This window comes from Dermacentor variabilis, chromosome 2 (assembly GCF_050947875.1).
Source record: "Dermacentor variabilis isolate Ectoservices chromosome 2, ASM5094787v1, whole genome shotgun sequence".
Lineage (NCBI taxonomy): Eukaryota > Metazoa > Arthropoda > Arachnida > Ixodida > Ixodidae > Dermacentor > Dermacentor variabilis.
Genome location: NC_134569.1, coordinates 104198218 through 104215514, shown reverse-complemented (window position 1 = coordinate 104215514; position 17297 = coordinate 104198218). Strand labels below are relative to the sequence as shown.

At 51.0% G+C, this 17297-nt stretch overlaps 1 protein-coding gene across 3 annotated transcripts in view; it reads right to left on the bottom strand.

Annotated features, from left to right (window-relative positions):
• Positions 1 to 13254, bottom strand: part of yki (Transcriptional coactivator yki) — a 195264-nt gene extending 182010 nt beyond the window's left edge. For all 3 annotated transcript variants that reach the window (XM_075681566.1, XM_075681567.1, XM_075681568.1), the window contains exon 1: positions 12529 to 13254. In XM_075681566.1, the coding sequence (XP_075537681.1) occupies positions 12529 to 13037 (509 nt within the window). In that variant the 5' untranslated portion in view covers positions 13038 to 13254. The remainder of the gene's footprint in view (positions 1 to 12528) is intronic.
• Between the last annotated feature and the right edge of the window lie 4043 nt (positions 13255 to 17297).

The window sequence follows — 17297 nt, the reverse complement described above, 5'->3', positions numbered from 1 at the left end:
TTTCCCCGTCGCCGCGGCCCCCGCGAGTGTTGACGCCCAGGTGCATATGCGCACGGAAGGTAGACGCAGAGGCGAGCAGGTTTTGCCAATTTCTTCTTTTTCTTTTTTTTTTTTTGCCACTCGACGGGAGCGCGCGGGAAGAAACGCATCCCTCATAACTCGCGCTGTTGATGCGGGGGCCGGGGACGCGGGAAAGGCGCTGCTAAAGAGCCCGAGACAAAGGGTGCATCCATCAGCCGGAGTGAGCGCGCAGACGGAGGCGCGAGGGCATCGCCTCTCCTACGACGGCCCGGGCGGAAGATACAGCAGCAGCAGCGATGCTGCCGACATGCTTAACCCGCGGATTCCACGTCACGAAACCATGCAGATGGAGCGAGTAAGATGAGCGGGTGGTGAAGCTCGAAACCGGCTGATGATTGAGACAGCTGACGCAAAAGACAGAAAAACCACAACAACAACAACAACAAAAAGCTCTGTCTGCAGACCAGCAGTCTATGAGATACCTTGGAGTCCGTGGTCTCGGGAGCACAGAGACACCCTCGGTACTCCCGACACCACGACGCCGGGGGACAGCTCGTCTTGAGGCCAAGCGTTCAGAGGAGCTCGCTCGCTCGGTGGGCTGCCTAATTTTTTTCAATTTTTCGTTCCGATAGCGAAAAGGGTACACACAAGAAAAAAATGCTAAATCAGTTAATCATTTGTTTAACTTTGTCTTCACCTACGGACGATGACCGAGCATTGTACTACGGTGCACGCAAATGAGAAAATCGCAGCCGCCACAATCAGTGTGCTATGTCAAACGGGAATCCCACGCCCTCAACGTGCGGCCGCCAAAGCTACGGAACAAGCAGCATTAAATCGCTCTGCGTCTAAAACGGGCTCAGCCAAAGTAACTTCAATGTTTATATTCTCCGTATTGATCATTCTATGCAAAGAGCAACACCTTCTAGGAAACGAACAAAGCGCTGCACTGCAGCGTTAACCACGGTTTGAGAGAACACCGTTAAGGCCAGAGGCCATCAAGCCCCGCACTTGGGACCGCTGAGGTAGGAAAAAGGTTAGGAGGGAGCATGCCGCAACGCGACTGAAGCAAAACCTGGTGGCCCAACACGTGATCGCACGTCAAAGTGCGCGGTTGGTTTTAGCATTTCCGCTCTGCAGGCAGGACCAAGGAAGGGCAGCCGAACAAACGCACACCGAATAGAAACTACTGGCACAGCTACCGGGAACCAAACGTCTCAGCAAATCTCAATTCTTGTTCCGTGATATCAACGCAAGAGGTGACGTGTCGGGCTACCGCTGTGTCTTCACGCAGCGTTCGCTTGCCAAGGCTGGCTGCGTGACGAAATGCTCTCTCCTATATCTTTCCTTCCTCCTTGCTTGGGACACTCCAGAAGAAAGCCATTAGTCAAAATGTCGTGAGAACAAAACCCCTTTATTCGCGGGATCCGTGGCAGCCCAAGTTCGCAGAAATTCACTCTTCATCCGACTTGGCAGGCATACGCGTTCACTATACACTCAGTCGGCGCAGGGGCGACGTAACGCGCACGCTTCGCGTCGGATAAAACTTTCTGCGTCACCACACAACGCGCAACGATTTCGACTGGGAAGCGTGAGGTACACACGCGCGCAACGAGTTAGGCCGCCCGATCAAAACAATGGCTATAGGTTCGAGGACCTCGACGGGGGCCGCAGGTTCAAAGTCCCGCGCAACGCGGTTCAGTAATTGAATCGCCAAGCGAGCGGCGGGGAGAGGGAGACTGATCTGCATAACTGGCACGCGTGCGCGCCGGCGTCGAAAGAGCGTGTCTCACCGTCCCCACCCCCCGCCGACGATCGCTCGGCTGCATTTCGGGCGCGCCGCGCGGCTTGACGAAGACGGTCTTTTGAAGCGTCATATCTGAGCAATCAATGCGCGCTCTCACCTACGGTCTCTCACCTCCAGTATTATTATGCAGATGGAATGTGCGCAGGTTCTGTAATCGCATAATGATTCCAAGTTCTGCTCATTGCTGCGCTTTTTCACCGAATACTTGAAAGGAATTAGCGAAACAGAAATCGGGAAAGGTACGAAGTGAACAGCAATTAATGATATTGGGAACAACGGGCATGTAACGAGTTTGCGCGTTTCAGTGTCACAATACAGCGCGGAGAGGGGAGATGATGCAAGGAAAGGAAAAGGAGGAAGGACATCTATATTACGCGGAGAAGAGAGGAAGACGGTGACGACTTAGCAGACAAAGGGCTATGCCCAACGCTATCCGCCCCAAAGCTAACAATCCATTTAGGGCGTTCCCCAACATCCCAAATATCGTCGCCGAGGCTCCGACGCACAATACACAGCATCGCACCGGTTTTCCTTTTCATCCCGAGTATGAGGCGTCCCGACATTCCCTGTTCACCGTCGTGCAGGCCCCCGTGGAAACGCGAACATGGACTACGATGCGAGGTGGCGCCCACGAAATCATTCCACTAGAGTTACTGTATGTGCGACCAAAGCATATACAGTAACTCTACATTCCACAAGTACGTTCAGTGATTACGAGTTAAGCTGACGTGATCTCTGCACTGAGTGACACCGCCACCCCGAATACGCAAAAAGACATTTCGCGTTTATCCAGAGTTAACTCGCAAGCGATACCACGCGGACGGGCATACGTTAGCAGACAGCTTTAGTTTAACGTTTCAGTAATAGCGGGGCAAGGGAAACCGCGTTTCCGTTCCGCAGACGAACTTTGCAGAAAGCGAGTTTTAGTACAGCGTGATAACGTAGTTTACGTGCGGGACGCTATTCCATAACGCTTTAAATTTCGCACACCTAAGTGATTCTATCTATTCGCCAAGCTTTGTGTGCGCGTCTGGAAAGTGCGATAGGCAGCGCAATGACAGCCGGGAGCGAGTTGTATTTATACTTTCCATATCTGCCGATCCGCGGCGAAATCAGTACAAGCTCTTGACCACAGCCTCCCAAATTTTCCGATCTCAGAGGCCATATGCCGTCGCGTCTGTCACTCGACTTTGCCGATAGGTGACGCTGTCATCTCGCAATTCTTTAAAGACCCTCAATTTGCTCTCGTTAGGCCTTGACGCGTTCGAAACGGGAAGCGATCGCGAAAACTTCAAAAGGTGATCCATGATACTCTGTCGTCGAAGCAGCCTGAAACAAGGCGAAAGCCGTTTACACAGTCAATTGCTACGAACGAAGTGAATACTACAAGGGAAGTTCCAAAAGAAAGTTGCGTGGTTTTTTTTTTTTTTTTTAAGAGAAGATGGTACACCAGCAGGTAAAACAATCACCATAAGAATCCACGCCCGTTGCTGATTTAACAACGAAGGAGCGTCAGCGGAGGAGGAATGACGCACCCACAGAGTGCCGAAGAAGAGAGAGTAGCAGCGGACCGACAGGGTGCCCGAGGTTATTCTTGCACGAATCAAGAAGGCGGACAGGCGCATGCTGACAAAATGGTCGCCAATGGAAGTGCATATCCGGTATGATCGGGCACATGTTCCCTGCATTGAAAGCCTCACTCTCGGGACGTCATTTCCAAAGCAATGCTAGATTGGAGGAAGCTGTGCGACAAAGCCTTACATCGCAGGACACCGAGTTTTACTAGAGTGGTTTCTTGAAACTGGTTGTACGCTACGACAAATGCCTGAAATGTCGGTGGCGACTGTGTGGTAAAATAGTGCGATGTGTATAGTTCATGACGCCATGGTTTTGTTTTGTTTTTTTTTCGCTAATGTTTTCGTGTGAAAATAAATGACGAAACTTACTTTCGGAACGTACCTCGTACAAAAGTAACGCCAAATCCAGTTCTATGCGGGCGGCCGGGACCGCTTCCAAGTGTGACGAACTACGTAAACCATGCAAAGACAGCAACGTTAAATATGTAAATTAGCATGTGTACGCTTAACGCAATTGGCAGTTTGGCGTTCTGCGCATGCGCATTTCAATCCTGCTAAATTAAATCTGCCTATTGAACGGCTCTGCATTCTCGCTTCGCCTTCAGACATCGCCGCGTGAGGAGAGTAGGGTAGCTACAGGATACTGAAAACCGATCACCGATGCATTATTTTATATCAGGAGAGGTCATTTGGAAAGACATCCTTAGTCGGCTGCCCTGCGAGGCTGTTTTTTCAATCAAGAACTCTTGCGAACAAACCTTTGTCCATCTACGCGCAGCACGGCGGTTCTCGTCGTGTGCCAGCCTCGTCAAGCCACAGTCGCTGTTGTTTCTCCGCGAGAGATTACGCCCCATTACGCGTCGTGTATTTCGGTCACTGTCGTATCGTCAATGCGTTTGCAGGCAAGCGTTCGAGGGCGCTCTGCGGCATGGCAGCTGCGCCCCAAGGTTCCGCAAACACCTGCCAGCGATCAGCACACACTCCACGCCGAAAGGTGCTTCGCTCCGGCCAATGGGGGCAAGCAATGTCGCTCTATCTCGCTGCAACCACGGGTCGTGTCCTATCTCGCTCGCTAGCAATACCGTCGCCCTTGCGTTACTTGCTGTGACAGGTACGGCCGTCAGCTGCGACAAGCACTGGCTTGCCCAAACACGACACGGGCCAAACGGAACCAAACGTTCGCAAAGCAGATGCGAACGACAGGAAAGGCAGCGTTACGAATTTCAAGCGTTAACGTATCGTACTACATCGGCATTTTCAAATTCCCCGATTTTCCCAGTTTTTCACTGACTGTATTTATGAAACATCCCTGCAGTACGACACTGGCTGTTCCGGCGCGCAAGAAATGGTGATTTACAGATTGCCAAGTTACTACCAGTACTAACTTTCAACTGCTACCTGTATAAGCTGCAAGATCGTTGGAATACATCAGATTTGACTGAATCACGTGTTTTATGATACTTAGCCACCTGGACAAGATCCTAGTCGCAAAACTAGCAAAAACACAATTGTTTGCCGAGTGCGTAGGTTCAGTTGAAAGCTTCGCCGCTGTAGTGGCCAATTGCACAGACCTAGCATCCAGGATGAAAATTCCGTTTCCCCGAATTTTTCCAGCACCTACCACTACACCGTGAAAATTCGAGGTTTTACCCGACGGTATGCAATTTTCGTGTGCGTACGTAATCTCGATCGATCGTTTTCACGCATGCTTCCGGTGATACGTACAATGCGCGCTGACTGGGTTACCCGAGCCAATCGTAATGCATTGCGATGAAATCAATGTCAGTCCCTCTTGTCGTAGGAGTTACCTTTCACCATCGCTTCAGTGTAGGGTAGCGTAGGTTTATTGTTATACAGCGATACAATGGCCGTCTATGCGACACATCAGCGGAGGGCTACACACAAATTTAGACCGTCAGGCGTTCCTGAACGTTCACCCAACGTGCGGTAAACACGAGAGTTATGGCTAGCCGATTCGTCCGTCTGTGCGCCGAGAACTCCCCCGGTGCAACACCATGCGCATGCGCGAAAAGAGAGAGAGAGAAGCGATTAGCCAACACCATCTAGATAGCGCCAGGCCTGTATACTCCGATCCATGACGCCACGCTATCTGGCCCGAAATTCCCATTGACAAGGCTGGCGTGATGAAAGCGGTGACGTCAAAATCACTGTTGCCTACTCGGAAGCATCCCTATTATATTCTACGGCAGTCGGGCCGGGTAACATGACGTGATGGATCGGAGCGAAAATGCCTTGTGCTATCAAGGTGATGTTGGATTAGTTGCGCCAGTATTCATGTCGTTGCTCTCAGTCGCAGCCGAACGCGCGCACAGCAGTTCCTCTCCGGCTCCGAAATGGATAGGTCACGCGTCATACGTACTGCTAAGGAGCAGGCAGCTTTCGATCAGCAACGTCGCGAGCAGAGCGGGGAACGAGCTCCTCTACGCCGTACCGTATGCTGCAGTCCGAGCACAAGAACATGCTCGTGCAGCCGAGCACAAGCATCCGGCAGCCTACCAAGCCGTCGTTCAATTCGGGATTCACCCAGTGATAAAACACCGGGGCCGCACGTTTCAGCTTCGCTGGTTAACCATCTGTATGGAGTGCTTCGGCGGTGACTTTTTTTTTTTTTTTTGCCCTTTCATCCCATGTTGGAATGCGGCTGCTGCAGCCGGGAGTTAAACCTGCGACCTCGCGGTCCGCCGCTGAACGCCGCGGACACTGAGCCACCGGGCGACAGTTATCGCGCTATATCTGAGCTTGCCGAGACATGGTCGTGCGAGAATAAGGCTCCTGAAAAAAAGTTCACAAAACTGCAATCCGTTATTCTGGACATCTCCGGCCACGAATATCGTCTTATCGAGCCAAGCCCAGCTGTGACGTGATAACTGAAATAATGTCGGAGGACACAGAGATACAACTGCGCTATCGGAGAACTGTTGGCGAACAAGAGCGGTATAGGTGTACCAGTTACAGCTGCAGTATTAATTACTCGAGCTTCATAAAATAAACGTGCTTGGGCTTCATACATATATAAGCGCGACCTCTTTCGTGACGTGTGGAGGATCCAACGTTAGGTACCTGGCGGAAGAACAATGATGGACTTTAAGGAGACACTAAATAGAAAAATGATTTCAGCTGTGTTAGTAAATTACCCTTCTAAAATACCAAAAACATCACTCTTACGGCAAGAAGATACTTGTCAAGCCAGAAAAGGCGCGAAAATAAAAAACCGGTGGCGTCGCCTCCGTGAAGTTCCAGCATCCGCTCGCCATGACGTCATGGATATTGACTGCGTCTGCTGGGACTTTGTAAAATCATTATCGGTGAAAAAATTGAATAAACTGTGTACTACAAGAGCAAATGACAGATGGCATGTTTCGGGAACATTATTTAGGCCAGCCAACGCGGTCAATATATATACTATACTTTGAAATTCATGACGTCACACTGACGTACAGGCGTTGCGTTTCGATGCAAAATTAGAAATAAAGAAAAATGGACGCTCGACGTTCAGTTTCTTTTCTAATAATCAACCTATTATGGTGAAATTAACGGCAATGGAGTTTTCAAAGAGCATCAATATAAACTGATTTAGTACAGTGTCCCTTTAGAAAGTATACTATGGACTCCAGACCAAGCTCATTGCGCTCTGAGCTCTTCGAAACCTGGAACATCGTGCATCTATCCGTGATGTATGTTTCCTAGTAGTTTAATTACGGCATTCCCTGACCCCACCCAGAACTCCTGATAATTTCCGTTATCTTTTAAGTTCAAGACATACATGCAAGGCATAGGACACCGTCAAGAGAAACCCAACTTTGTCTGCCAGCCTTAACATTTCGCCTGTGTGCTTTACCAACGCTGCAAGACAAATTTAATCGAGCGAAGTTTACGCGCGAAGTTCGTTCGTGGTGACATCTTATGGAACTCGTGCGGCTTTCTCATCGCTGACACTTTGTCACTGGGCTAACGAGTCCCGAATTCGCGCGCAAACAGTTTCGCAACGACAGCCTGTCCGCGAAGTTTTTTATTGTATGCGGAAGTGAAAGTGGTCCCCCGCGTCTGTCGCTGCACTAGTATTAGATGTCAAACGACGTTAACAAGAAATGCGGTAACGACAAGTAGCAAATAGGCAGCAAAGCTCAATATGCTCTCGCACGCACAATGTTTTGAGTGGTAGGAACAAATCGAAACGTGGTCAAGCGCCTACAGTAGGAAGAAGTTAATGCCAGAGTACGCGACCTTTATCATGCATTCTTTTTTTTTTTTTCGTTCAAAGCAACCCAATCTTCATAAGCGTTTGCAATTCTTATGTATATTTCGACTTTCACCCTAATCATCTTGAGCTGCATGGTAAGCGTTTCATTGCGCTAATATTTCCAGCTGTCGCAATGCCTCTCTCTCCATAAGGCCACAGCTTGCGACGGCACAAGGACGACAAATTACCTATGCAGCATCTGCATAAACGACGTCAACTATTTTTATACTCTCATTCTGAACTCGGGAGATCGGACGCAGCTACAATCGAGTTACTACGCCGACAGTTCCCGGTAGGTGGTTCTCTGCACCGCTGCTGCAATTAGTTCATGTATGTCGGCGAACGGAATGAATTAGATGCGGCGCAGTCAGTGAGGAAAACGCCGCACTATAAAGCTAGCGTACGATAATATGATCGACAACGGCTCACTGTAGGCGACTACAGAGCGCCCAGGGCGCCGAATCGTGGGGAAAAGGGCAGCTTGCGGGAGATACGTCGCGGCCCGTCCCTTCCGTCGCACCCCGGCTACGCCCAGCCGTTTGTCGCAGCGCGCGAGCGGGCAATCGAACTAATAATAACGCCGCAGGCCGCACCGCCCCCTACTGACAACAGCTGACCGGTGCTGGGAGGCTCGCAATAGACTCGTCATCTTGCGCGCGCACGCGGAGGTGCATCGTGATTGATATACCGCACGAGGGCGGTCGTTCGTTGCTCCTTCCACGAAGCAGCAGCAGACAAGTGCGAGTAGCAGCCCCCGCTGCAGAAACCCACGACGTCGACTAATAAGTCGCAACGGCACGGGGCCCGTCGAGCAGGGCCGCTCGCTGCAACGGGCACGGCGCCGACGCTTCGCGCGCACGCAACCCGCCCAGGAGGAGACGCGTCCGGTAGAGAAGCAGCCCCGAGGCGGCGGCCGCGTAGCGGCGGCCGTACGCCTTGCTTACATGGCGACATCAAAACCCAGTTCAGTCACTCAGGCGAGGGGCCGTTCCCGCGCCGGTGCTCCGCCGTCTTCGGTTGGGCGCCGACGTGACCCTCGCGAACCAGAGGCGGCGCGGCGCTCGCGAGCTTTTTTTTTTTTTCGGGGAAGGATTTCCTATAACGATCCCCTGCAGCACGACAGACAACAGCACACCCATTCCCGACACGACGAGCAGCTGCCCTACCACTCCAGTAACAACTATAACTAGAGTTACATAACCGTCCGCGAAGAGCGCCACTTACAATTTGGCGCGGCTCAAATTTCGAAGCCCTTCTACGCTGGCGTGCGATGAAGAAAAAAAAAAGAAGGGTTCGCGAAACGGCGGCCTCTGCCCGGTAATGCGAGCACTACTATACCGCGCTCCTAGCAGCTGCGCACTATCAGTTTCGAGATTCTGACAGAAGAATGCTTGGCTACGATTGTAAGGGGGCCCAGCAGTGCCGAAGCGTGGGACCCATCGCGTTGGGAAGAGCTCGTGTGACGCGACTAGTGTATCGCCTGCCCGACCACCGGCGCCAAAATGCTGTACTGTCAAAGTGACAAGCACTTGACACGGCCTAGATGTCAGCGGAGAAAGGGGACGGCGACACAAAAGGGGCGCGGGACCGCATGGACAGGACCGTGAAGATGGTGTGGCGTATGACAGCTCGTAACTAGGGGCACATCGATCACGGAGAGCCCACCGTCAAAACTTTCATTCGTGAAATAGATGAAGGATCAGTTAGCACGGTGGTCGTCTCTGCCCTTACAGCATGTTCCTCGGCATTGGTTAGCGAGGCAATAACGAAAACCTTCGCATGCCTTCTCACGTTGAGCTTACAAGTTTGAAATCAAGCCTTTAGGTCCACGGAGTACCAGCGTCGCATAACACCCGTTCATTTGCGAAATCGTGCCTAGGATCCAGCGATGCCAGCTGGACATGGCACTGGATCATCGTTATAACGAAACTCTCGTTATTACCTACAAAGTCCGGGTTATCGTTATAACGAAACTCTCGTTATTACCTACAAACATTCGATGCTCTTGTGCACGCACCATGACTGTCAGTGCTACTGAACGAAGCAATACCTTTTTTTATTTAGTTGTAGCAACCACGAAGCTCAAAATAAGGTACGAAACGTGCCTTTCTAGCCATAGAGTGAGCGCCTGTACTGCAAGCCTAAGATGCATCCGCAATGAGAGTGGTTTCAGTAGAGAGTTTTAGTTTAGGGGACGCAAGCCTCTTGCGTCCCCTAAACTAAAACTCTCTAATGTTGCATGAGCCATGTTCACTGTTGCATGATGCATGTTCTGCCCAGAAGCATGAAAATCCGAACAACGGCCCGGATTTTGGTTGCGAAGTTGGTTGCAAAAAAGCTTCGCGCCAAGGCGATTTTCTCGACCCTCAGAGGCGCACGCTGATCGGTGTCCCGCAAGAGCGCTGATACGAACAAACAATTTGAAAGGCGGCACGCATCCTCATGTGCTATTCCTCAATTAAGTTTGTTCACCTGAAATGAAGTCGCAGTAGTGTCGGCTTAGTGGACTATGAAAATGTGCATGGGAGAAGAAAGCTTACCCGGAACTCCCTCAGGTCAAATCATGAGCACGGGTATGATTGCCAATGCGAGTACAGTGGCATGAAGTCTAGGTTACACAATGTAATCGAAGCAAACAGCCCGCCACTACGCGTTATTGAGGAGTCAATATGTCGCACGATGAAGGCTACAAGGACGACGTCACTGGACAGGCTACGACATTGCGATCCCCTGTGCATGTGACATGGGATCACTGAACGAAAGGCAGGTTATTACATCTCACAGAGAACGTATATTACAGTAACGGGCGCAGATAGGCCGGTGAAACACCTTGCAGGACGCTTAAGCTTCGCCTTTAAGAGAGGAACGCGATAGCATTCAAAGGTCCCAGACTGCTTCCCACGCTTCCCGGCAACTGCAGCTTATGTAAACGTAATATTTACCGGGAAACGCTGGTGGCGAACGCTATGCACGAAGGCGAGCTTTCTGACAGAAACGCGGCATCTTCTGTGGGCCGATTCCGGAGGTAGCACACAACCGCGCCAGAAAATTTGCACCAGTTTCAAGTTTCTGTTATTGCTCCGCAATTTTAATATTTAATTCTGAGAAGATTTAACATAAAAGGCACGCGTTGTCGATGTTTCACTACATTTGTTTGCGGGCTGTCATTCTCAAAATTCCGAAGTATAACTATGCCAAGAATGTAAGGCAAGGTACGAGCACCTTTAGTGATAGACTGGTGCGGCAATACAACCCGCATATGTAACCGCGTATCATATAGCAAGGCGTGGCTATATACCTGAACATATATGGAAATTTTCGCTCGCGGACAACTCAGCCGACAACGCATTTCCTGGGATATTTTCACCTCAGAAGATCAGCAAAAGGAACATTGCACCGCCCTGAGAAAGTCGTGCGATGCGTACTCAGCTCGCTGCGCCGTGCACAACGATTTAGCAGCAGTGTCGGACAATCGAGGATGCTAAAATGAACATAGCTGCATGATCGATGGATAGCCACAAAAATTCTAGTGCTTGGCGCATAGCTCATACACCAACACGAAAGATGTGCAGACAACGACCCGGTGCATTTGAGCACGACAGATGCCAAATGGGGAAAAAAATGGGCAACAAACTTCGACATTCTGGACTGTCGGCGAGACCTTGGGTATGAACGGCAAATAAATGAACCCAAAGTACAAATTCCACAACGTTGACACGCTTGCCCTGGTGAAACTTCGAAGGCGCGAGTCGTTCACACGGTTCTTTAAATCGGCCTTCCTAGTACGCCGTGCATGCTTACTACAGAAACACAAAGAAACGTGTCAATGCATTCGGTGAGCCGGGTGTCCAGAGCTGTCAGCGAGTGCTTTGAGCCAACCTTTGTCTCCGCAGGCAGCTCGCCACCAAGCACAAACGATGCAGACCGCACAGACACAGGATCATTCCGATCACGGAATCGCTCCACGCCCTGGCAGCCATCGACAGTCGAGCGGAGCTGGTTTTGCTGCCGCGCGAACAAAAGTCAAGGAGGTCCAATGGCAGCGGTGCCGCTTGGGACACCCGACCGATCTGACTGCTTTGCATGCTGCCGCCTAGTCGTACGAAGGTCGTTCCGCTAATGCAAAAAGAAAGAAAAAGCGGAAAAAGGTGGAAAACCGAGTGAGCCAAGCGGCAGGCAACTGGCGCGCTACGGCGGGAGCGGAGAAATTACGCGCGCGGCGCAGTCACTCCGGCGTCGCGTTGTTGCCGCTCGCTCGAAGCGGCTGGAGAAACAGCTGATAGCGAGAGCTGCTGCAGCGGAAATTGGGGCAGGCGCCCTCGCGCGTACTCCTGAGCTGCCGTGGGTAAAAAATGAAAACTGGGAAAAGCGTTGCCGCCCCGCTTTCGCGTTCAGCTCCCTGTGTGTTGTCGCAGTGGGCGATCTTCAACAAGCGAGCTGAGCACCAAACGGCAGGCACGGGACGCGATGCCGCTTTTCGACGGCAAACAGTGCGCAAAATTCATGCGTCTTATAAAGCTAGCGCATGATGGCACCTAGGAGGCGCAGCACACATCCCGAGGTTGCTACGCGACAGCACCTCAGCGAGAAGCTTCCACAGCCCGAGATCGGTCAGCTGACCATCCCCGTCAACCTGTTGCGCTAATCGAAACTTCATGCATCTGATGCACCGGCCCGCGCATTGCGACAAGTAAGCGGGGGTGCTCTCGGGTCGGAGAGCTTGGAAAAATGACAGTGAAAACTTCGCTGCTCCGAATCCGGAAAATGCAACAAAGGGAAGCAGGCGCTTCGGCAGCGCGGCGATCATGTGCTCGCAGTTAACAGTAGTAAAACCGTGCGAGGCATAGTGGGCGTGCACTCACTTGAGGAAGTAGCGCTGCCCCGTGGACGTCTTGGCCATCTCCCATCCGGGCGGCAGATCGTCGGCGAGGTCGTAGCTCTGCTGGCGCAGATGCTGCGGGCTGGGCGCATTGTAGCTCTGCTGTAGCGAGGCGGGCGACGAGTGCGCCCGCGGGTGGTTCACGGGGAGCGATGGCGGGGCAGCGGCAGCGGCGGCCGCCGCGGCCGCGGCAGCTGCCGCTGAGGCCTCGCTGGCCGATGGCGAGAAAGTGGCGTCGCTACTAGATTCACGGCTGTGCGAGGCCGACTTCGAGCGCTCGGGCTGTTGGAAAAACGAAGCAGGCAGGTTCCGCAGCCGCATGGGCACACTGAGCGGAACCCTGTCGCTGGGCTGCATGACAGCCTTAAAAAGATCGTCCAGGTTGATGTCACTGTCACTTCGAATGCGAACGATGTGGTTGGGGCCCTTTTGCTCTATCATGTCCCGGCCGTTTGTGGCCGCGCCGTTGGGCTGCGAAGGCGACGACGACATCTTGGCGGCGGCGGTAATCCTGGGCGCCGAAGCTGCGAGGTTCGTCGACGACTTGCCCGGGCTTCTTATGTGAACGCTATGACAACGCAGCAGTCACACCGATCTCCAGTAATGCACACACACGCACACAACACACACGCAGCACGACGACGACCCTGGTTATGGCGCCGCCTACCCGAAAGGCAACCCTACTCCCGTCTACTGGGCGAGCGCCTGTTGCGGAGCGCTTGCGGCCGACGCCGCTGCACCGCCTTGCACACATTCGCCGCTACAAAAAGTAGTTCGGAACCACAGTCTCCCTTTGCACTTAAATATCGCTTAAAAAGTGCTATAAACAATCTTTTTCGCATACACAGCTTCACAAAAAACTATGTTACGCTAAATATTTATACGTATGAACGAATTTTAAAAGTTTGATTGTTCTTGGAGTTCGCTTGCACCCTGAAAGAACTCGCAACGGCGGAAGGAGTCATCCCCACGCTCTGACTGGCCCAAAGTGGCCTAGCGGGGCGGATGACGTCAGTTCTCCGAGGACGTGACATCACAACGTCACGTCGCGGCTTTGATGAATGAACAAAGAGCGCGCGAGATTCAAATCCGTTCTTTTTCCAGCGGCGCTTGCTCAGCGGCGTGTAAACAGCGTCGGGCCTTGATGAAGATGCCAAAGTGGTCACCTAACTGCACATACTATGTTTTAAATCTTCAATCCATACAAAATAAATCTATTAGATTCACTTATTTAAGTAGGACGATTGCGCCTCCAATTTTTAAAGCGGGCACTGTCGCCTGCACAATAGCAAATTCAACGAAATAACGCCTGAGACCAAGTTTTCTTGCAGAATTCTGCCCATATAGGTATGCTTTCTTTTATTATGTATCTCCTGCCTGGGCAGCTAGGATTGCTTTTATGGCCTCGCCGCCACGTGCTGTAGCAGATGACACGCGGCTGGCCGCATTAAGCAGATAGGGTTACGGTTCTTCGTGGTGCTGGCCGCCTGCAAGGCGCGCCTTGCACGCCTTCGTTGAAGAGGAGGCTGTCGCCGGGCAGTCCAAAACGAGTTTCATCACTGAGGTTTTTTAGCGCACGAAAAGGGACGAAAGACAGTGGCAAGACGCGGACACAGCGCTGTGTCCGCGTCTCCGCGTCTTTCGTCCCTTTTCGTGCGCTAATAAACCTCAGTTATGGAATACCAACACGCCCTAACCTACGCTCTTTCGAGTTTCATCTTCCACCGTCTGCATCATCTCGTACTTATGGGGGCCGCCTACCTTACCATCTATAGAAACGCAAAATCAGCTTTGCTTTTACTAATGTTCCGGTCTAATCAGTGTTGCCATTTTAGTGTTTTTGTCTCTAGGTTTAGCGACTTTGTTTAGCGACAAAATTTTCTAGTTTCGTGACCGGCAACTTTTGTTTAGCGACCAGAATGAACATCAAAACTGAGAGCTGGGCGATTTGGTGTGATTCCATTTAAACAAAGAACCAGTGCGCAGAAGTCGTGGACGAGCAAAGAAAGGACAAGCACAGCGCCTGTGTTTGTTATTTCTGTACTCGTGAACAGCTGTCGGTATATTATTGACTTCGAACTTAGTGAAGCTGCTTCAAAAATGGTCTGCTAGAACGCAGCTTACTCTTAAAAAGCTACATGTAATTATTATTAAAATTATTATTATTATTATTATTATTATTATTATTATTATTATTATTATTATTATTATTATTATTATTATTATTATTATTATTATTATTATTATTATTATTATTATTATTATTATTATTATTATTATAGCCAAAGGGGATGGCGACGGTCCTGTCCTATTATGTAACCGAGATAGATCACTCATACATGTTTAAGATCATAGACGCTTAAGCTTCGCCTTTAAGAGTGGAACGCGATAGCGTTCAAAGACCCCTTACTGATTTTCATGCTTCCCGGCAACTGGAGCTTATGTAACCATAACGTTTACCGGGGGGCGCTGGCTGCGAACGCTGCGCACGAGGGCAAGCTTTCTGGTAGAAACATGGCCTCTTGCGTGGGTCGAACTCCTATTATTGTTATTATTATTGTTTCGCACTTTTAATATTTCAGTCTGAGAAGAGCTAATATAAAGCATATGCGCTGTCAGTGTTTCTTTTTTTTTCATTACATTTTTTTGTGGGCTGCAGTTCTCAAAATTACGAGGAATAACTTTGTAAAGAATGAAAGACAAGGTATGAGCTACTTTGGTGGTAGAGGAGTGGTTGGGTATTGTTACGGCTGGCGTCTGACACCACGTGCAGAAAGGAATTTCACCCGACCTTCTCTCACCATGCCTCGTCGAAATGAGACGTGACTTCTCCTGTTACGGTCGGCGTCCAGCACCTCGTGCAGAAAGGACTTTCTCTCACCCGACCTTCACCCACCATGCCTCGTCGGAATGAAACATGACTTCCTAATTCGCCATGACCATTTCGAGACACTGTGTGCGTGCGTGCGTGCGTGTGCGTGCGTGCGTGCGTGTGTGTGTGTGTGTGTGTGTGTGTGTGTGTGTGTGTGTGTGTGTGTGTGTGTGTGTGTGTGTGTGTGTGTGTGTGTGTGTGTGTGTGTGTGTGTGTGTGTGTGTGTGTGTGTGTGTGTGTGTGTGTGTGTGTGTGTGTGTGTGTGTGTGTGTTTTTGTGTGCGACTTTAGAGAGACCCTTTCCTCGAACGGTCAAGCTCTACAGGGGAACTTCCGCGAACCAGCAACGCCCAAAAGAGAAGGACAAGCGTCTGCAATTCCCGGACCTGGGGCTTAGTGTGGCCGGAGGCAAGACGCCCTCCTCCTTGCAGGAGGCTCGGTGTAACCAAAAGCTCAGTATGACCAGAGGAGGAGGGGCCCTCTTTCCGCGGATCGGACTCTGTGCCGGTCACGTGACGTCGACGGAAGCACGATCCCTCCCACGATTGTAGAGAGCCTATTTAAGGGGCTCCGAAATGTACCTTTAGATCACTTCATTCTCTTCTCATCATCTTTCATCAACCTTTCAATAAACCGTGCAAGTTTCGCACTAGAAAACGTCTCGTCCTTGCCCGGTCGCCATGGTCTACCGGATGCCTGCAGCCCTCCAACAAGGCCACGCTACCCAACAGTAAAGTCGGTCGAGCTTCGATACGCTACCCTGGAGTACGCAACAGTATGCGTGGTTCGGAATTCGGTTTGAAATCCTTTTCCCCGGGACGACCTCCAACGCCGACGCGGGACGCCGGATTTTCTGCGACACGGTTCATTAACACTGTCGCGTTAAAAAATGAGAAGAAATTTATTTACTTCACTGGTACATGGTTGTGACCCGATCAAGCCTCGAGCGGTTCTGGTTAACACGTGGACCAGAACGGCCTTAAGTACCCTTTTGCGTATAGCCGAGACAATCGGCGGAAAGGAAAGCGAGTGGACCCCACAGAAAAGGTCGTTTTCCCCTTTCTTGCTTTGTTGGAGTAATCTCAAGAAGGGGCTGTAGGGGCGCCCAGGGAGGTTCCAATGCCTGACTGTTAGGTGCAGCCTTTTGTGCTCTTACCGATTTGTGACGTCAATGGCCTACTCCTTCCGTGGCTTGCTTTATTTCCCGGTTGAGCTCATGGACGGGGGCAGGATTGACACGGGAAAGCGAGCTGGAACGTTGACCGGACTTGCGACGCTGAATTTCAAGACGATGATAACAGCGCTAAAAGGAGACCTCTCAGTGCCCAATTAATTTCCTTGTGGACAGCAACCTAACTAGTTCAGAGTAGTAATTGTAACACCAGTTAAGCTGTTTTGATTCTATGTACAAAGCTCAGATATATGTTAACTGGAACGCGCGTGGCCGACGACACCTGCAGCACAGTCTCGAGATCACCACCTGCGTTACCACGAGGTGGTATCGTTATCGATGTTATCGCAAGCGCAGTTCTGGCAAGCACTGCGCTTTTGTGCACCTTTGTCGATAACGCAGATGGTTATCACGAGGCGTGTTGCGTACTCCAGGGTAGCGTACCGTACTGCCGCCGAGAAGTAGCGACGCCTGCCTATCGAAGCTCGACCGACACTACTTATTGGGTAGCGTGGCGCTGTCGGCGGGCTGCAGGCATCCGGTAGATCATGGCGACCAAGCAGGGGCGAGAGGATTTGCTAGTGCGAAACTTGCACGGTTTATTCAAAGGTAGTTGAAAGAAAATAAGAAAAGCATGAAGTATGAAGTCTCAAGTAAGAAGTATATCAAAGTACATTTCGGAGCCCCTTAAATAGCTCTCTACAAGTGTG